This window comes from Trachypithecus francoisi, unplaced genomic scaffold (assembly GCF_009764315.1).
Source record: "Trachypithecus francoisi isolate TF-2019V2 unplaced genomic scaffold, Tfra_2.0 Lachesis_group16, whole genome shotgun sequence".
Lineage (NCBI taxonomy): Eukaryota > Metazoa > Chordata > Mammalia > Primates > Cercopithecidae > Trachypithecus > Trachypithecus francoisi.
The window spans coordinates 4,199,255-4,220,695 of NW_022681461.1; the positions used below are offsets into that span (position 1 = coordinate 4,199,255).

General features: G+C 45.9%; 1 protein-coding gene across 1 annotated transcript in view; it reads right to left on the reverse strand.

Annotated features, from left to right (window-relative positions):
* Nucleotides 1-21,441, reverse strand: part of FAM120A (family with sequence similarity 120A) — a 117,596-nt gene that overhangs the window by 47,229 nt on the left and 48,926 nt on the right. Inside the window, 2 exon segments of the mRNA XM_033236707.1 lie at nt 3,611-3,897; nt 4,113-4,213. Of these exon segments, the coding sequence (XP_033092598.1) occupies nt 3,611-3,897; nt 4,113-4,213 (388 nt within the window).

Below are 21,441 nucleotides of genomic sequence, written 5' to 3' on the forward strand. Positions count from 1 at the left end.
CACCTGAGGTCAGGAGTTTGAGAACAGCCTGGCCAACATGGTGAAACCTCGTCTCTAGTGAAAATACAGAAAAATTAGCTGGGCGTGGTAGTGGGCAACTGTAATCCTAGCTACTTGGGAGGCTGAGGCAGGAGAATCGCTTGAACCCGGGAGGCAGAGGTTGCAGTTAGCCGAGATCATGCCATTGCACTCCAGCCTGGCCAACAAGAGCAAAATTCCATCTCAAAAAAATTTTAAAATATATACATACATATAAACATTTCTACCATCAATTTATGTTAAGACCAGAGTTCTGGAGTTCAACTGTTTCCACTAGCTGAATGGTCTGACTGTCCGGAGACCCACTGTCTCGAGGGTAAATGGCATCAAGGTGGAAGTAAACTCACCTCCAAAAAAACACCAGGGTCTCTCCAGCCTAAGGTCATGCTAAGCTCACTCTGGATCAGCAGTGTCCAATCTTTTGGCATCCCTGGGCCACATTAGAAGAAGAAGAATTGTCTTGGGCCCCACATAAAATAGACTAACGATAGCTAATGAGCTTTAAAAAAAAAAAAAAAATCAGAAATCTCATCATGTTTTAAGAAAGTTGATGACTTTGCGTTGGGACGCCATCCTGGGCTGCGTGCGGCCCGCGGGCCACGGGGTAACAAGCTTGCCCTAGACGTTTCCCGTGGCACTCAGAACACACCCAGCTGTGCACGGCCCCGCCCTGCTGGTCCTCACACCACAGTCCATCAGCTGATTTGCTTCTTTCTCCCAGTCTTCCCGCTCCCCTTTGCTCTAGTGCTCCCAGTTCCCCGCTCCTCACTCTCGGCATGTCTTCTTCATGCACTCGTCAGGGCTTCTATGTTCACTGCTTACATACTGTCCTCTAGAATGCAAGCTCTGCGCACAGACCTCATCACTCCTATCCTCTGCCCTGTTCACTGGTAAATAAATGCCTAAGTATTTCTTACCTAAGAGAATGAATAATTTCCATTCCCTAAGGACCATCCTGAAAAAGCAACATAGGTCCCGGGGTCCTCATTCAATTCTAAACCAAAGGTTAAAAAAGTAGTGACTTTTTTTTGGTAAACTATGAAAGCAATTCTTCATTCTCTTATGTACAGCCTAAGGGGCACATTACACACTGCAGAACAACCAATTCAACACACTAGAACCCTCGCTGAAAATCATGAACACTCTCCCTACTTGGCACACGCGTCACACCCCTGTACCTGCCAGAAGCCAAGGATGACCGTGATCAAGGGTTTGACCCCAAGCTGAATGCTAGTTTCTGACCCCAAAGCCTTCAGAAACAAGCACCCTCGTCTCCTCTGCCTGCATTCATCTCAACTCTAACATGTCTGTCTCTTCCTTATTATAATAAAAGTAGAAACAGATTCAAGGAAATTAAGTCACTCCTAAGTCACACAGCTTGAATCCAATCTTTTGATTACAGGGTGTACCCTGCATTCTTCATGGCACTTCATACCACAAGGATGGGAAAAACACAAGACTCTGACCAGGTCAAATTCCAGTGGCAGAAACAAGATGCGGCCGGGCGCGGTGGCTCAAGCCTGTAATCCCAGCACTTTGGGAGGCCGAGACGGGCGGATCACGAGGTCAGGAGATCGAGACCATCCTGGCTAACACAGTGAAACCCCATCTCTACTAAAAAATACAAAAAAAACTAGCCGGGCGAGGTGGCGGGCGCCTGTAGTCCCAGCTACTCGAGAGGCTGAGGCAGGAGAATGGCGTAAACCTAGGAGGCAGAGCTTGCAGTGAGCTGAGATCCGGCCCCACTGCACTCCAGCCTGGGCGACAGAGTGAGACTCCGTCTCAAAAAAAAAAAAAAGAAACAAGATGCATCTCCAGAAAACACTAAAGATGCCATACTGGGGATAAAGACAATAAGCACTGCAAGAGGTCAGAGGGAGGCCAGATGCACAGGCTCCAAAAAGCTGACCAGAACCTTTACAGACAGGTAGGAGGGTGTGTACACAGCAAAGACAGGACTTACTCAGGCAGTCCTAATCACTCCAAGTTCAGCTCACCCTAACAAAGACAACTTGCCAAATTAGATGGCAACTCACATTCTTCTCAATCCCTCCCCACCGGAGGAACAAGCGCCTCAACTGAGATATGCTCCAGTCACCACCTATGTTCCCCAAGTCAGCACCCTGACCTGGTTTCCACATCTCCATCATTAGCACTGAACTCTTGTTGGGGTTATAAAGCTTACTTCTTTTGCTTTTTGTCTTATTTCTCACCCATGTTTCAGAGTTTAGAAAGAACATTTCTTACTAAAACAAAAACTGTATTTAACAGACACTTGGACCTTGCTGATATGAGTCACATTTTAAAATAAACTGCACATGCCTTAGAATTCTGGTGCATAAGGGCTTCTAAGACCATCTACCAGTTGTTCTCAAACTTCAGTGTGCTAAAGACTGACTGAGGTGTTTATGTAAAATGCAAATTTGGGGACCCTAACCAGAGATTCTGATTCAATGGGTACTCAATATATTATTTTGCTAGAGGTTAATTTAAAAGTTTGAATATTCAACTGCAACTCTTTACTTCATTTTAGAGTCTTGGCATTGCATATACAGCAAATCAACATTTATTAATTTTATACTTCTCTGCACATTTAGCAAATCAACATTTATTAATGTTATACTTCTCTGCTATCAACAGGGTGTGCATCCCTGGATGGCAGAGAGCCCTTCAATAAGCTCTGCCCTGGATTATCAGACATTCATTCCCATTTTACAGATGGAGAGAGGACAGAGAAGAAAGATCACCTGCTTCAGGTGACACTCCAGGTAAGAACTGGCATGGAAACTGACAACTACGTCTCTTACATTTCTTACATAAGAAATACATGTAACATCAACCAGTCCTGGTTATCTACGCTGTAGAGTTCACACTAAGGAAAAGGAGACATTGACTTAAAGGAAAGACATTTTCTGTCTCTGTTTTTTTGTTATAAACATAAGACAGTTTAAAGGAAAGGGGGAGTGCAAATTTAAGATTTCCTCTATCAAATTTTAACCAACTATGTATTTGTGAACTCATTTACTCAGGGACACACAGTGTTTAAAATACTCCTCTAAGGAAACAATTCCAGCCCGGGTCTAGGCAGCTTTCTAGGGTTTTGCTTGGACAAACAGTGTTATTTCAAAAGTGTCCTCTGACCTGCTGAGTTTAGGAGAAGGAGAGGAAATTCAGAGCTCCCTTGATCCAGGAGAAGGAGATCAGTGTTTCGGGGGTCGGCAGGCAGTTGCTGTGGTGCGTGTGAGTGGCACCACACCGGACAAATGGCCCCATGTTTGGAGCATCACACAAACCAGTTCTTGTCAAATTCCTCCCCAGAAAGGTTCCTGTGGCTCCAGGCCATGGGGCTGGGATGGTGCAGGTTTTAAATCATGGAAAACTTCAAAGAACATACCTACTCTTCCTCTCTCCTCTCTGTCCAAGGAGCCCCCGTCTGAGTACAGACTGACCATCACCCACCTGCAACCAACTACATCTTTGAGCACAACACCCGCTGGGCTGGCAGGCCAGAAGGCAGCTTCCCCAGGTCACTACCCGCCAGGAAGCACCCCGCGACCCGCGCACCACTCACTTTGTCGCCCCTCCGCTGCCCTCGTCGTTGTCGGAAGATGACGATGTAGAAGAGCCAGGGAAGTAGGCGGAATCCACGTGGTTGGGGCTGCCGCTCTGGGCCGGGTTGATGGGCGACGACCGCTCATACAGCGGCGTGTGCTTCCCTTCGTGAGGAATGTTGCTGTAGCTGTTCTGCTCCGTCAGATTCTTCCCGCTCGTGTCCAACGTGAGAGGTGCTGGCTCAGAGAGGCTGTACGGGTATGGACCCTGGCCCGGGGCGCCCCCTGGGCTGGGCACCTGTGGGGCCTGAAGCGAAGGGCACGGGTCACGTGCACGTGGCCAGCAGGACCCGACTCAGGTCCAGGCTGACGTTTCCCGGCTCATTTTTATTTCAACAAACACTGGCATCTATTTCACACATCAATTCAAGAGCTTAGGAACTTATTTTGGCATTCATTGAAATTCAATGCACACACCGTGTCTGAGACCGGCCACCCGACCCAGCGCAGGGAAGGCCTTACCACGGGCTTTGCTTGCAGAGAGGTCTGCGGAATGTTGAGCATCTGAGGAGGAACATGCGGCGGCACCATCCCAGGCATTCCAAACGGACCGGGTCTGGCTGCTTCACCAACACAGAAAGAAAAGAATCACACAGCGGTGAACAGAAGGCGTTTCCCAGGGCATCCTGGCGGCCAGCCCATGGCGCCAGGGATCTCACCCTCACCTGGCTCAGACTTCGACACCACCATGGGTCCCACTTCTCAGAAATCATTACAAATTGCCATTTCACCGTAAGGACAACTTAATTTTATGATGCTCGATTTGATGGACTGGGACTGGGATTCTAACTTTCCAGATCTCTCGGTGAACTTGCCGTAGTGGTTCTGCTCTCGTGCACTTCCTGAGGGCCTCGGCTGTCCCTCTGCCTGCAACTTGGCGGGGATTCTCTGTAACTCAGTCTCCCTGCTCAGGGCTGCTCCTAGCCTGAGGTCTCCGTAAAACCGAAGCCCTGGCAGGCATGAAAGGAACAAAGTCGGACCGAACAGTTTCCTTTACCTTTGTCAAGCAAGAGGACTTCTCTGTTTAAAGTACATTGCAACTACCATTATATTCTTGAGTTTTTAAATGTAAAAGGAATTGTTTTTCATTGTTTAGCAATTAGGTTACACATTTTAACACATATACAGGATGAGTAATTTGGGATTCTGTGTTCTCTTAAAACATAATTTCATAAACCTGCCCGATGTGTGCTAGTCATCATTCCCACGCTATGTTGCAAACTGAAGAAATCTGTTAGGGGACTGAAAGCACATAGCGGAATGGCTGAAGCAGGACAGCAGGATGAGGAGCCGGGCCAGCCCGAAGCTGGGACAGAAGGCAGGGGCTGGAAGCCTCCACACTCAACGTCTGGCCTCACGGAGTCTAAGGACAAGAAGAGATCTCAGGGGCCACGTCAGCCAACAGAAGTGAATGAGTGAGTAGACGGTGCCCATAAAGGGCTGTTCCAGAGATGGCACAAGACCCGCAGTAACAAGGACCCACTGAGGCCCAGATGTCAACAGCACTTCCAAACACTACCAGCAGGAAACACGAGGACATCGGACGCAGACCCCCAGGAGTTATACCCCCTCTCAGAACACGAGGACATCGGACGCAGACCCCCAGGAGTTATACCCCCTCTCAGAACACGAGGACATCGGACGCAGACCCCCGGAGTTATACCCCCTCTCAGAACACGAGGACATCGGACGCAGACCCCCAGGAGTTATACCCCCTCTCAGAACACGAGGACATAGGACGCAGACCCCCAGGAGTTATACCCCCTCTCAGAACACTTAGTTGCTGAGTGTCTATGTTGTGTCAGGCTGAGGACTGGGCCTGGGTATGAAAGGAGCCCTGAGGTGGTGTAAGATGCACTGCTGAAGACACAGAGAAAATAGAAAACCTGTGTGAGACACAACAGATCCGCCAGGGGCTTGCACGGCTGCACCATCTCTTCCTTGGGCTTGTTTTAAATGTGGAAGAAAACTAAGCCTAAAGCTTCCTGACTCCAATTTCCCTCTTTAAGCAGTAGATATGCTTCTATAACCTCTTCATTTGAACACCAGGTGATATGGTTAGGCTTCACGTCCCCCCTCAAACCTCATCTTTAATTATAATCCCCACAATCCCCACGTGTCTAGGCAGAGACCAGGCGACACAGGAGCAGTTTCGCCCATGCTCTTCTAACGATAGTGAGTGAGTTCTCACCAGGTCTGACAGTTGTATAAGGGCTCTTCCCCCTCCACTCCGCACTTCTTCCAGCCGCCTTGTGAAGACGGCGCCTTACCTCCCCTTCAACTTCACCATGATGCTAAGTTTCCTGAGGCCACCCCAGCCATGCTGAACTGTGAGTCAACTAAACCTCCTTTCTTTATAAATTACCCAGTCCTGGGCAGTTCTTTACAGCAGTATGAAATCAGAAGAAAACACCAGGCAAAGGGTACACAACCCACAAACCACCACCTCTTACACTGACTCCTGCCAACACAGGTAAGGACAGAAACATTCCCCAAACCTTCACTCCCGTTCTCTGAAAAGCTAACGTCCATGGCGGCATTCGCATGAGGCTCCCTAAGCCAATACCGGTGTGGTGAGACCAGGAGAGCAAACGCTGTCCTTGGTCCGGCCTCCTGAGAGCCAAGCACGGCCAACAGACACTGGGAGTGAAGCACAGATCATTGCTGACTCCCCCCAGAGAACAACTGGGAACCTTACAGACTAGAATTCGTCTGCAGTTCCTGCCTTCCAAGGGCCCTCAGCCTGTAAGCTCTAAAACGCCACAGCCCTTTGATCCTGGCTCACACCAAGAAAAAGCCTTGGCAGAGCTTCCACCTTTGTACCAAACAAAGACAACTGCAGTATAAGAAGCTGGGAATAATGAGACTGGCATGTGTGTAGTCACAGATACCTCACACTTGCACACAACATGCACACAGACACACGCACACAACACATTCCTAACTGACCAGTAAGTCCACAGGTCCACGCCTCTAAGGGATGTGCGTGCACGATTAAGTGCTCACTCACACACAAGTGCGGATACACGCAGGAGTGCACACAAACACACCCCACACGTGCATGCATGGCACACACACATGCATGGCACAGACAATACAAGGAGCTGCTCCTAAAACAGTATGTTCGCTAGATCTGCACCTCCACGTGTGCAATCAAAGTCGCTATTAAAAAACTGTTCACAGGTGATTCTGATAGGCAGGTTTGGCCCAAAGAATACTATAAAATCTATTCAAACTCTGACAGTATAATTTAAATCAATGTAAAATGTCTAGTGTATAATGTCTTGTGGCTGACCTCACATACCTAACTTTGGAATAATACAAATGAGGGCGCGGTGGCTCAAGCCTGTAATCCCAGCACTTTGGGAGGCCGAGACGGGTGGATCACGAGGTCAGGAGATCGAGACCATCCTGGCTAACACGGTGAAACCCCGTCTCTACTAAAAAATACAAAAAACTAGCCAGGCGAGGTGGCGGGCGCCTGTAGTCCCAGCTGCTTGGGAGGCTGAGGCAGGAGAATGGCGTGAAACCGCGAGGCGGAGCTTGCAGTGAGCTGAGATCCAGCCACTGCACTCCAGCCTGGGCGACAGAGCGAGACTCCGTCTCAAAAAAAAAAAAAAAGGAATAATACAAATGAAAGGCTAGACTCATGTAGCACCCATATGTCCAAGTGAAGATGATCGTTTTTGTTGTTTGTTTTTTGGCCATTACACCCTAAAACCGTCCTTGAAAGTGCAAACTTTCCTTCAAAGCAAACAAACAAACTACATTACAGCATAAAACCAAAGAATTCCAAGGAAAGAATATTTTCTAAAATCACATTCCAATCATTGACCTCAAATAATTCTCTATGAATCCACAGAGCAAGTCACTATTCTATCAAGGCAGTCCAATGAGTTACTTAATTGGTCTGCATCTTCTGAAGGCTACAGAAGTGCGTCCTAACCCAGGGTCTGCCTCTGTGGATTCAGGCCTTCGTCTAAATGGGTTCTTGTTCTCCATGCCCAAGCGCAGCTGAGCAGAACCGTTCTGTGTCTTCTCTACAACGAGAGGCATCTTTCTCAGAAGGGACACGAGGCTCCAGAGCAGAGATCACACCCCCGGTTTCTCGTTCTCTTCCTTTCACACTTACTAGAGAGGTGGGCTTTTGGTAAAAAAAAAAAAAAGTACGCAGACTGAAGACAAGGAGCGAACGAAGAAAAAAAGGCCAAAAAAGTTTACTATATTTCAAACTATTTTGTAACTTTAAAAATAGTTGTTAAATAGTAAAAAGTTCTTTCAGAATGAAAAGAAACACGCACTGCAATCCCTCAGCTGTGTGATCTTGACTTTTTACAGCTCAGTTACCTACTTCCTCAAAGGACTCACACCTCTATGCAGCTGTGTGGCTTTTGCTCTGAATTAAAATACGAAAAATTCTTATAGGAATGGTGTTAAACTGGAACCTCTTCTTAGAACTACAGTCGGCCTTACCCCAGTCCCCATTCCTAGCCCCACCTAACAAACGTTCCTCTATTACTTGGCATATGATTCTGAAATGTTATGTTAAACAAAACAAGAATAACAAAATAAGCCTTAAAAAACAAAACAAAACAAAACAAAAAACTGGCCTGGCTCGGTGGCTCATGCCTGTAATCCAGCACTTTGGGAGGCCAAGGCGGGCGAATCACTTGAGGTCAGGAGTCCAAGATCAGCCTGACCAACATGGCGAAAGCCCGTCTCTACTAAAAATAAAAAAAACTAGCCAGGTGTGGTGGCAGGTGCCTATAATCCCAGCTACTCGGGAAGCAGAGGCTGAAAATCGCTTGAACCCAGGGGGCAGAGGCTGTAGTCAGCAGAGATCGCACCACTGCACTCTGGCCTGGGTGACATAGTGAGACTCCATCTCATAAATAAATAAATAAATAAATGGGCAGACATTGTATGATTTTCAAGTATTACCCAAAAAATATAGCTTTGAAAATGTTGAGTCCAAGATTAAATAAATTAATATAATCCCTACCACCTTTAGTTTTCATCGCTTGCAAACACACACAAGGCAAAACTTTTCAACCATTTTAAGCATGTGCAAACGGACATGTTTACTAAATCTCAATAGTCTATAGAAGATAAAAAGGCATAGAAAGGAAACTGTCATGTGACCTGTTCCCATTACACTACGGATCCAGTGTCCAGAGAGGCAGGGTGGGGCCTGGAGCACAGTGGGAGGGGGCGGTGGCTGGCCATCCTGTAGGGAGAGAAGGACCAGCAGAGCCGGGGCCGAGCCTGGACTGAGACTAGGTGCAAGGTCGGTGCCCAGGCAGGCAAAGGATGGAGGAGCAACTCCCTAGAGCTAAGAGCCTGGGGGCAGCTGATGCTGGTCCGGAGCCTGCGGTACTGGCCAGACCCCATGGGAAGAGCCAGATGCTGGTGCCCAGAAGACAAGGCCTCATGACAGGAGGAGGCAAAACCTGAGAGATGATGAGCTTGAAGAAGGCTAAGTGCAAGGCCCATGAGAAGTAAGATTATGAACTCAGTGAACAGGCACGTGAAAGAATTCGGAACAGTGGGAAAAATTAAACCACGGAAGCAAATTTCAAGTCAACAGAAACAAGAACTTTCTAAGAACAAGAGCAGTTCAACAATGAAAAGGGTTGCTTTACTGACTGCTCGACTGCTCGTACAAGAACATTCTACAGCAGGGAGCTGGGCTGAACTTTACTATAAGCATCACTCTCCAAATCTTTTCCATCCCTGAATGTGGATAGTGAGAGGACAGACAGCACAAGATACGGCATCATTCAAATCCACCCGGTGCCCGAGTCTCAAGTAGCAAGTTTTACCTAAATGTATTCAGTTCCTGGGTTCAATTATTCAGTTTGAACAGAATATGTGTACTGACTGAGCAAAGTTTAAGAAGGCAGGATAGAAACATTACACCTCATTAAAGCTGGTTACAATCCTGACACCGGGAGGCTGAGGCAGTTCAGACCAGCCCAGACAACACATCAAGACCCTGTCTCTACACACTCACAAAAGCAACACAATAAACAAACAAAAATCCCAAATCCCATTTAGGCACCGAAATGTGTTTTGTAAGTCTATGATGAAACAAGATAAATTTGTTTCTGACCATTTGTGGATTTTGGAAAAGCCCAACCTAAAAGGAAACTCGACCAGGTCTCTATTTTGAAGTCACTGGTAAACTGAACTGACATTCCTCATTTGTTACCAAACATTGAAACGTCATTAACAAACCCAACGTTAATAAACCTAAATGCATCCGCTTTGGGAAGACACATGCTGCAGTCTTTTAAATCACACAGTGGCTCAAAGGAGTGTTCTTCCAAAACATTCGATTTTTAAGTTCAAAATAAAAATGACCTTCCAAAACGGCCACAAGATCAGGCAACCTGTGTCACTTCCTACTTCACTCTAACTACCACGAACTCACTGAAAATGGAGCGAAAGGTCGCAGAGCAGACACTGAAAGCAAAGTCCCCAGCACCAGCAGGAGAATCCAGTTTTCTACTTGGGAATTCTGGACCAGAAGCGCAAGATGAGTGGCCTTTCTACTCAACAGGAGTAATGCCCTGACTTCCCCCTGGTACCCTTTATTCCGTCACCCTCCGGGGCTTAACATCAACATCATCTGCGTCAGCTTTAAAGATAAAAACTCAAGATGAACTAGGACACATCTCAAAAAGACCAAGTGCAGAATAGTAAGCACAATACAGCATTTAATTTAAAATTAAAGCACTGTATTAATTATTCCATATGTATGAGGTGAGGAAATACAAAAATACGTTCCGGGGGCTGTACGTGACTTTTAGAAAAGCCTGATGCGTCTCTTTTTTATAAAGACTGACCTCAAGCACAGGCTGCCATTTGTGTAACCTGAAGTAGGTATGCCACCACTCACTCTACTGTTCCTTCTATTTTTTTAACAGTTTTTCATCACAACAACAAAACTTTAGTATAAAAATAAGAAAGGGCAAGTCTAGTAAGCAAAGCTATAGGACAAAGTGAGGATTTAATATAACTTTTTTTTTTTTTGAGGCGGGGTCTCTGTCACCCAGGCTGGAGTGCAATGGCACAATCTTGGCTCACTGCAAGCTCTGCCTCCTGGGTTCACGTCATTTTCCTGCCTCAGCCTCCCGAGTAGCTGGGTCTACAGGTGCCCACCACTGCGCCCGGCTAATTTTTTGTATTTTCAGTAGAGACGGGTTTCACCGTGTTAACCAGGATGGTCTCGATCTTCTGACCTCGTGATCCGCCCGCCTCAGCCTCCCAAAGTGCTGGGATTACAGGCGTGAGCCACCGCGCCCGGCCTAATATAACACATTTTTAAGGAATGTCAAATTTTTAAGGTTATTAGTAAAACACAGCAATAGTATAATATTGAATACCTCGTGAAAAAAAATTTTTTTAAATCATTATAGTAGCAAAAAACTAAACACGTTCTTGACAATGACAGCAGGGACATAGCTAAATTATATGGCACCTCCACACTGTACAGTATCAAACCACCTCCGGAGAAAATAAGAAAGTCATCCTCAGCTTCTATAATGGGCTCTGCTTACGGTCATAGCCCCCAGGCTTGGTCAGTCCCAACCCCCGAGGCCATCCACGTCCCCTGCTGAGCCAACTCCTCTGCACGAGGCCCCAGGGGCTCTGCTTCTGCCCTGACCACAGCAGGACAGGAGGGCCACCGGGTGGGTCCAGGTGGGTCCAGCCATCCAGCTGTCAGCCAGGCATGGCCTGGGGCAGTGTGGGCCACCATGTGGTCTCTTTCACATTTCCATTCTTTCTGCACTAGAGGACCTGCCTCTATCCTTTGGCCCTTTTGCTAGAGCACTCAGCTGTCTCAGGCAGGTTACACTACAGATTTCTCACCAGAGCCTGCAGTGGGCTCTGTTCAGACCTCCAGGGTCTGAGTGGCATGCCACTGGGTTCCCTGGAGGCTGAACACCTTTTCTCCACAGCTTAGGATCAGTTGTCTGGCATTTAAAACCATTCTTTACATATTGTCTTTTCAACTTCCAAGTGCGATATTTTCTCATCTTCTCCTCAGATTCTGGGGGGTATGTTATTGAGAGAGAGCACGTGTATTTTCAAAATAACTGTTAACACTATCTACTGAGCAATGCGACACAGGGATCAGGGCTGTGGTGACATATGAAGTAGGGCTGTTTATTCTGAGGAAAAGCCAGGGGAGCAGCAGGACACACAGACCTCATGTAGCACAGGAGCCCTTCTCAGTCAGGATGGAGTGATGCCCAACAGCAAAGCAGGGGCAGGCTCCCCATGGCCAGAGCCCAGCACACCAGTCCCAGGACCAGCCCGACTTCTCCCTCAGGTTTGTCACTAATAACTTTCGCAACATGAATCCCCTCTCCTGGGCAGGCTGCCCGCGCTGGAGGTGGCAGTGCCCACCCCAGACCACTCAGCCATCCAGCTCAGTCACTGGGCGTTGCAGGAAGGTGATCCCTTGGACACAGTCTGGTCTGGTAGAATGTGACCTGCCTTGGGGACCTGTCAGGACACAAGCTGACCACAGGTTCCTGACCAATGAAACACCCCACAGGGCCCTTCCCAAGCACCTGGCAGCTGCTACAGCCAGAGGTCACTGTGCTGCTGTGACCAGGACCAGGTTGCTCCTCACTGTACAGCATCTGTTCTTTGCTTAGTGCTGATCAGCACCTTTTTCAACATGGTCCTATTTGCAAACTTCTTCTCTGACACGCAGCATGCTGGCTGCTCTACATATCTGCCCTCGGTCTGCTCACTCTGTGACCTCTCCATGCTGCTTAGTGGAGGATAGACTTTCAAAAGGCCAGAGAGCAGGAGGCTGTCTGTCTGCTATGAGAGATCAAGCTCCCCTACCTCCACTGCAAAACCACATGTGCACCAAAACCATCCCTTCTGTATCTTTCACCCATCTCTCTCAGCAGTCATCATCCCCATAACGACTTCAACCTATTTAATTCTCCCCTGCATTTCAAAGCCCCACCCCTTTATGGAAATGACTGGAGAGAGGCCTGAGCTTGCCACCCATCCTATCCTCTTCTATGAATTTCTATACTGAGGAAGAAGGAAAGCTAAAAATGACTTTTCCTAGGATCCACTGCCTGTTGCTGAGGGCCAACCAACTGTACATACACAAGGTTTGGGAGCCGCAAATTCAGCCGAAGCCTGCCCTGAGTGGTCCTTCTGACACTCCATCTATATCAGGCGGCACCCTCATCCTGCCCAACCTCTCAGAACTCAGCGCTGCTAACAATTGTGCACAGGGTACCTCCCCCAGCCTCACTGTGCCACTCTTTCTGTGCATCCGCCTCCTGCATCTGGCCCCAGGGGCGTCATCTCTTTATCCTCCACTTCCACCACCGCGGCTCCTCTCAGCATTGCACACCAGCAAAGCGGCAACCCAGGACTCCAGCTTAGCTCCTCACTCTGCTCTCACCTGCGCATTCTAACGCCCGTTTCTCATCTCCACTGGGATCCTAGAAGGCGCCTCAACATTCGTGTCCAAAACCATCCTCCAAATATGCTCCTCCTCCAATCATCTTTATCTCATTAATGGCACCTTCACCTGAGCTGCTCAAGCCAAAACTCGGGGAGCCATTTCCCCAGAATTCTTTTCACTGAGCTTCTATAATCAAGCATCAATATCTACTATCTACTTATTCTATCTCCCAAAAATCTGTGAAATCCACCCAGCACTCCTGCCTCCCGCAGAGGAGAACCTGCCCCAGGGACTGCAACCATGCCTTGCCTCAATACTTGAAAGAGTTTCCCACTCCTTTCCCTACACCTGCCCTTAACCACCCCGATCCCCTCTGCACACTGAGGCCTGGGCAATCCAAATGCATACCTCAGCACACCACTCCCAGATTAAAACTCTTTCATGAGGACATTTTTTTAATCTGGAAAAGGTAGAGGAGACAGTGCTAAGGGTTAAGATGACAAGATATCAGACTCCCCCTTAAGATCAAGGGCTAGACAAGAACAGTCACCATCGCACCTTCTATTAAAAATTGTGCCCTGGCTGGGTACGGTGGTTCACGCCTGTAATCCCAGCATTTTGGGAGGCCAAGGTGGGCAGATCACAAGGTCAGGAGTTCGAGATCAGCCTGGCTAACATGGTGAAACCCCGTCTCTACTAAAAATACAAAACTCAGCCGGGCGAGGTGGCGGGCGCCTGTAATCCCAGCTACTCGGGAGGCTGAGGCAGCAGAATTGCTTGAACCCGGGAGGTGGAGGTTGCAGTGAGCCAAGATTGCATCACTGCACTCCAGCCTGGGGGACAGAGCAAGACTCCATCTTGAAAACCAAAAAAAAAAAAAAAAAGGAGAAGAAAAAAAATCATGCCCTAAGTCACAGCTGGCTCAGAGGATCACAGAGATCAAAAAGATACTAGAGAAGACACAATCAGCCAAAGCAAGATACAAATCAACTATGAAAATTAATAAGAACTGAGCAAAGCTGTTAAGATAAAATCAACTTACAGTATGAATTTGAAAATATAATTTAAGACACACATAGAAATAGCACCCAAAAATAAATGCTTAGCAATATCTTTAACGAAAGATGTTATGAATGTTTAATGAAGAAAATTCAAGTTTATGGAAAGATATTCAAGACAATTCAAATCAATAGAGAAATGTAACATTTTCTTTAGTACACTCAATAATAAAGATTTTCTTCTTTCCAAATTGATCTGCAGAGTTGGTGTGATTCCAAACACAAGAAAAAAGGGAACTGTATGATGAGCCACATGTATCTACCAACCACCTTCAAAATCAACCAGTACACGGCCTATTGCGTGTCATCTGCACTTCCACCCTTCTTTGCCCACTACTGCATTACTGTGAAGCAAATCTCAGACATGACATCATCTCACCATAAATACAGGACAGGACTTAAAGGTACAAATGATAAAGGGAAAAATTCACGTATTTGACATTAAGAACTCTGATATCAAAGCACATCATAAGACAGAAAAATGCAAGCCACAGAGTGGGAGATTCTTATTTGCAGTCCATATATCTGACTAGCATCCAACATATATATTAAGTATCCCTATGAATAAGCAAAAAGAAAAACAACCCAACAGAAACACAAGCGAACAACATGAACAAGCATTTTACAATGGAAGAAACCCTACTGGTCCATAAACACAAAGATTCTCAACCTCATTAGTAATCAGGGAAATGCAAACTGAAACCTTTACAGGATATAGTTTCATAATCACTAGCCCCCCCCCCCAAAAAAAAAAAAACGTGGAGCAACGAGAGAGTTCTTTCACTTCTGCCAGGAGAATAAATAGTTGCATCCATGTCCAGCAGCAGCAGAGGCTTGAGCAGAGCCTACCCTGGAGGTTCCCTGGAATTCCACTCCTGTGCACAACAGGTCACATGAAACAAAGTTCACAAGTGCACTATCCATCATGGCAAGCAGCTGGACACAGTCCATTTTCCATCAACAGTGGATGGACGAATATATATTAATACAATGGAATGCTGCACGGCATTAAAAAATGAACTATGCCAACTGAATGAAATCCAATAATATAAATATTAAGAAGGCAAGTCGGAGGAGTACATGCTATATGATTTTATTTCATAACAAACAAAATGAAACTATTTTGTATCCAGACATACAGACATGATAAAATTATACAGAGAAGCAGAGAATAACTAATACAAAATTGAGGGTGGTAGAGAGTCGAGGAAAGCAACCAGGGAAGACATATAAGAAGGCTAAGATATTAGTAATGTTCTAAGACTAACATATTGTAGTATGATAGTTACAAAATCATTTTTTTACAGGTAAAAATTTTTCCATGAGATTTCATGTTCTAAGACTAAGGCCTAAAATCCAAGGTGGTGCCTGGCAACTGCACTGCCGCTCTCAGCATCACCTGACCACTCTCCCTGCTTTCTGTGCTTCCGCCACATTCTTCTTCCTCTTCTTCTTCACTATGTCCTCCTACCTCAGGACCTCTCACATGCCACCTCCCCTGCATGGAATACACTTCCTCCCATATTGGCACTTTGCTAGATGCCTACTGAACCCCCAAACCCCACTCAACAATAATCTAATCAATCAGAATCGTCACTTTAATCGTAGATTGATTCAATCAGGTTGGTCTTCCTTGAAGTTCCTGTTCTCTTTCCTGCAGGATTCCCTGGTGTTCACTTCCCCACTATGCATTCATCTGTAGGGGCAATGGTAACTGCTCTCTTATTTACCACACCATTCAGCACGCAGCACACTGCCTGTCATGAAATCCACAAATCAACCAGCTCTTTACTTTAAACAAACAAAAAAAAAAGGCCTTTTTGTTTGAGCAGTTTCAAGGTTACAGAAATCTTGAGCAGAGGACACATTTTGCATTGGTGTGACACATTTGTTCCAACCAATGAGCCAAACCTGGCTACATTATGATTACCTAATGCCCGCAGTTGACATTAGGGTTCGCTCTTGGTGCTGTACATTTTCTGGATATGGACAGATGTACAATGCCATGTATCCACCATTACAGTATCATACAGAATAGCTTCACTGCCCTAAAAATCTGCTTGATCATCCCTCCCTCCCGACAGCCTCTGACAACCCTTGATCTTTTTCCTGCCTCCACACTTTTTGCCTTTTCCAGAACGTCCTATAGTTGGAATCACACAGTATGTAGCCTTTTCTGGTTGGCTCCTTTCACTTAGTAATATGTGCTTATGTTCCTCTGCGTCTTTTCATGGCTTGATAGCTCATTGCTTTTTAGTGCTGATTATTTCATTGCTTAGATATACCAAGCTTTATTTCCCTATTGACCTACTGCAGATATCTTGGTACTTCCAAGTGTTGGCTATTATGAATAAAGTTGTTTTAAATATCTGTGTGCAGGTTTCTGTGTAGACGTCAGTTTTCAACTCCTTTGGGCAAACACCAACAAGCATGACTTGGAAATTTCGTAAACATCTGCGAAGCTGTCTTCCAAAGTAGCTGTACCATTTTTGCAATCCCCATTAGCAACACCACCTGTTGCTACCCGTCCTCACCAGCATTTAGTGTTATTGGTGTTTTCTATGTTAACCATTCTAACAAATGTGTAATTAAAATGTGCAGTAGGAGCTCATTTACTGTTTTCACTAAGGAAGGCCAATGACACAGTGGATACTTCTTCAGCCTCCATTTCACCTGCACACAGGATCTGTGCCCAGATTCCACATCCACAGATCTGAGGTGAGACCCTAACACTTGTGTTACTTGTTATTTTGTAAATTCCACCAATGATTTTTAAGCAACTGGTCTAACTAGGGAACTAAATATTTTGAAATCTCAACTATCACATATCTTATTTGTGTTGCATTTACATTAGTGATTTCCTGGTGAGCTACGGCAGATTTTACATGATGTGACAAAAAGAACAAATCACAATCATTTCCAGATACGCAGGTCCTCGCTTAGTATTATGACATAGTGAATGCTTAAAAAATGAAATTTAAAAATGTATCTCATCACCACTTATTTTCAAAACCACCTCAAAATACATGATTTCTGGGAGACGATACTGCAAGTGTGTGTGTGTGTGTGTGTGTGTGTCCTCCTAAGAACTCTACACTACCCAATAACTGTTTGGAGATCTCAGGTAATTTTCTCAATATTGCAGATAGATTTACAGGCTTACAAGGAAAGGCACAGAGGATGAGTGGTGGTTCCTAAAAGCCAGGCCAACTGGTATCTAACTAGGAACATTCCTTTTTAAAAATATATAAATTCCTGGCCGGGCGTGGTGGCTCAAGTCTGTAATCCCAGCACTTTGGGAGGCCGAGGCGGGCGGATCACGAGGTCAGGAGATCGAGATCATCCTGGCTAACACGGTGAAACCCCGTCTCTACTAAAAAATACAAAAAAAAAAAAACAAAAAACTAGCCGGGCGAGATGGCGGGCGCCTGTAGTCCCAGCTACTCGGGAGGCTGAGGCAGGAGAATGGCGTAAACCCGGGAGGCGGAGCTTGCAGTGAGCTGAGATCCGGCCACTGCACTCCAGCCTGGGTGACAGAGTGAGACTCCGTCTCAAAAAAAAAAAAAAAAAATATATATATATATATATTTATATATTCCTAAGGCCCAATTAAGATGCTGAAAGAGCAGTTTCGAGATGGAATCTAAAATTCCAGCCAAGTGTAGAAACTTCTGGTTAGATCACCTTGCCCTGTTTTCCCTATAGCCATGCACTCTAAGCTCATCATACGATTACCCTAAAACTTCTCCAAAACTCTACACTCGTTCCAATTTCTGAATGACTATTGAGACAAATTCTAATATAACAAGAAAGTGATATCTCCACATTGGTTGTTCAAAATTCTGAATTATCTTCCTGTAGAATAACATAATGGACTGTGGTTGGATTCTATGACAGATCACCAAACACCACTTAGGACCCATCTACTACTTATAAAAATATTTCTACGAAAAATGTATCGTGGGTTCTAACTTGGGGTGCCAGAAAGGGTCCCACCGACTCCACGTTGTTCCTTCTAGACTTTCAACTTAGGTTCCAGTCTTCATCCTGTTAGTTTCACTGGTTGGATCCCAGTAGTATGCAGGGGGAAAAAAATCAATGAGAGCTAATATAACTTATGTTTCTTCAGAGTTATCAGAAAAAAGCTAAAGTTATTTTTACAAGAATCCATTTCTGCTAGTTTCAAATTGTGTGTATGTAGCTTGAAACAAAATGTCCTTCCCAATCTTGCCTGAAGCCTCTCTCCAAGCTTGCCTCCTGCCATTCCAGACTGCATAGCAGTCATCTTAAAATTCTACACTGCCCAAACTTCCTGCCTGGCTGTCATTCTGTGCCTGTACTTTTGTTAGTCCCTTCGCATACAACCCACATTTCTGCAACAGCTAGAAACATCAGGGAACGCTGTACAGGAGGATTTACAGGCAGTTCATGCCTACACGAAGCTGCCTGCAACTATCATCCCAAACATCCCAGACTCTACCAGTGACTTTCCTGTTCTCCATAAGCCACCCAGTAGTGAAAATGAAAGTGAAACTAAATTCTGAGTAAACTTCATCTCTAAAGTACTTACCTAAAATCTTAATAATTTGATAAGAACATGAAAGCACCTGGCAGAACATATTTTTAAGATATTCAAACTTAACTCATCTTGCCTATTCAAAACATCTTCATGATTGTTATCATGAGCCCAGATCAATGCCAAATGTTAAGTGTGCCGCCTTTCTCCATACTTATCTTCCTAATTTTCTCCCAAGCAGATGTGCTAGTCCCAAGTACACTCTAAGGACTTTCTAAACTACACCTGCCATACAGATTGTCCCACAGGAGCAAAGTGTCAGCGAAACACAGGAGACTGCCAGCCCCACCTCTGAGCACTCCTTCCAGGCTCCTCACTGCTCATTCTAATGCCCAGTCATTCCATGCCTGTTGAAGGCATTCTGCCAACGAGAAGAATAATGACAGTATCTACTATCAGACAGTATCTGTTATTCTCATAGGCAGAATGACCTAAAAGGGCATTGAATGACTGAACAAGTACTTCACTAAAGCACTTTACATATTCCTTCTCTTTTAATATTCACATAATGACCCCATTCTAATAAAATAGGGAGCCCAAGGTCAGGAGGCAGTAGGCCACAGGTGGCAATGTTCATGCTCCCCATCATCGCCACAAGCAATTATTAGACATCTTCTGTATGCAGGGTATACAGCAGACACACCACGATCTGGTCCCATAATGCCTCACCTTAACTGATGAAACAGCATACAGCTAGTCTCCCTCCTGCCGATGCTCTATGCCCCCTTTTCCAAAAATAATCCTAAAACACATCTCATCACTTTACTCTCTTGATTTAAAAACCAAGTGGATCAATTCATTCAGTCAAATATTTATCCACTGGGGATAAGTAAAATAAAGGTGACTAATAGGCCCTCATTACCCCAGACTTCACATTGTGGGGAGTGACGGGGGAAGGGGTGGTGGTGGTGAAAAATAGAAGCCAAGGAGTGTGCAGACATTTAAAGCCAGGCAGACCTTGGAGAACATGACAGCCTGGATCTCACAAATCAGAAGGGCACAAACACAAGCCGATCAGAGAAAGGAGCCCTCCAGGCACAAAAGCTGGCCCAGAGGCCCAGGGCAAAAGCTAGCTCAGTTCATGCAAGGCAAGAAAGGAGGCTGCGCTCAGGAGTGAGGAGCCAGCAGTCTCAGATCACGGGGAGGAAGCAAGGTAAGCAGTTGGGAATTTATTCCAAGTGTGATGGAAAGCCAGTGGGGAATTCTAAGCACGGGAGTAGCACAGTCCAATTGCCATTTTTAAACATTACTTTGGCAGTTGGGAAGAAAATGGATTGCAGGGGAGCAAGAGAGCAGCCAAGAGCCCCACTGGGAGGCTGCTGCCATTTACTGACCTCCCAGTGAAGAGGCCAGGGCCAAGCAGCCCTGGCCCCCACCCATGCCCATCTCCAGGTTACAAGCCATACCTCCTTTATCACAGGGCATCAGCACAGGCCACGTTTCCCTGTCTGTCACCCAGCCACAAACACAGGCAGCCAAAGCCAGTGCCATGCCTCTGATCTCCACTGCCCAGATCTCCAAGAGCACACAGCAGACACTATGCTTGAATAAAGGAAGGGTGCAGCTCCTAAGGCCACTTTCAATTTTGGAATTAGTCTTCTCAAATAAATAAAAAGCTTCCTTCCAGTAAGAGTCTCTTGAACATGCATTCGTTCTTTTGTTAACTTAAATGAAGCGAACAACACAATTTAAACGAGAGTTGGGGTCTATTTCTCATACTTCTACTTACGATTTAGTGTTTTATAACCTCCACAAGATGGTCATTATGAAGCAGGCTTCAGGCTAACAGCTTATAAATATTTTTTTTCCCAATTTCAAATCTCTGAATTAACTTTTGGTCTTCTGCAGGCCGAACGTGGTGGCTCATGCCTGTAATCCAGCATTTTGGGAGGCTGAGATGGGCAGATCACTTGAGGTTAGGAGTTCGAGACCAGGCTGGCCAACATGGTGAAACCCCATCTCTACTAAAAACACAAAAATTAGCTGGGCATGGTGGCACATGCCTGTAATCCCAGCTACTCAGGAGGTTGGGGCACAAATATCACTTGAGCCTGGGAGGCAGAGGTTGCAGTGAGCCGAGATCACACTATTGCACTCCAGCCTGGGCGACAGTGCAAGACTCTGCTCAACAACAAAAAAGAATTAAAAAAAAAAAAAAAAGGCCGGGCGCGGTGGCTCACACCTGTAATCCCAGCACTTTGGGAGGCCGAGGAGGGTGGATCACGAGGTCAGGAGATCAAGACCATCCTGGCTAACATGGTGAAACCCCATCTCTACTAAAAATACAAAAAATTTGCCGGGCGTGGTGGCGCGCACCTGTAGTCCCAGCTACTCGGGAGGCGGAGGCAGGAGAATGGCGTGAACCTGGGAGGCGGAGCTTGCAGTGAGCCGAGATTGCGCCATTGCACTCCAGCCTGGGCAACAAAGTGAGACTCCATCTCAAAAAAAAAAAAAAAAAAAAAAAAAAAAAAAAAAAAAAAGGCAGGGGTCAAGAAAAGAGAAACTACAAATATACTGCATTTATGAAGTCACTTGCAGTTGTGGAGGCTCTTCTATGTCCTCAGGCAATTCTGTATTTAGAAGCAGACAGATATCTCAGCGCTGCCAAGACGTCAACATCCCCTTGACCTGCTGCCTCATCTGCATGATGCCCTCTGATTCTTCTTCATCCTACGAAGGCTGTTAAGTTATCTTCCTCCTCAATATTTT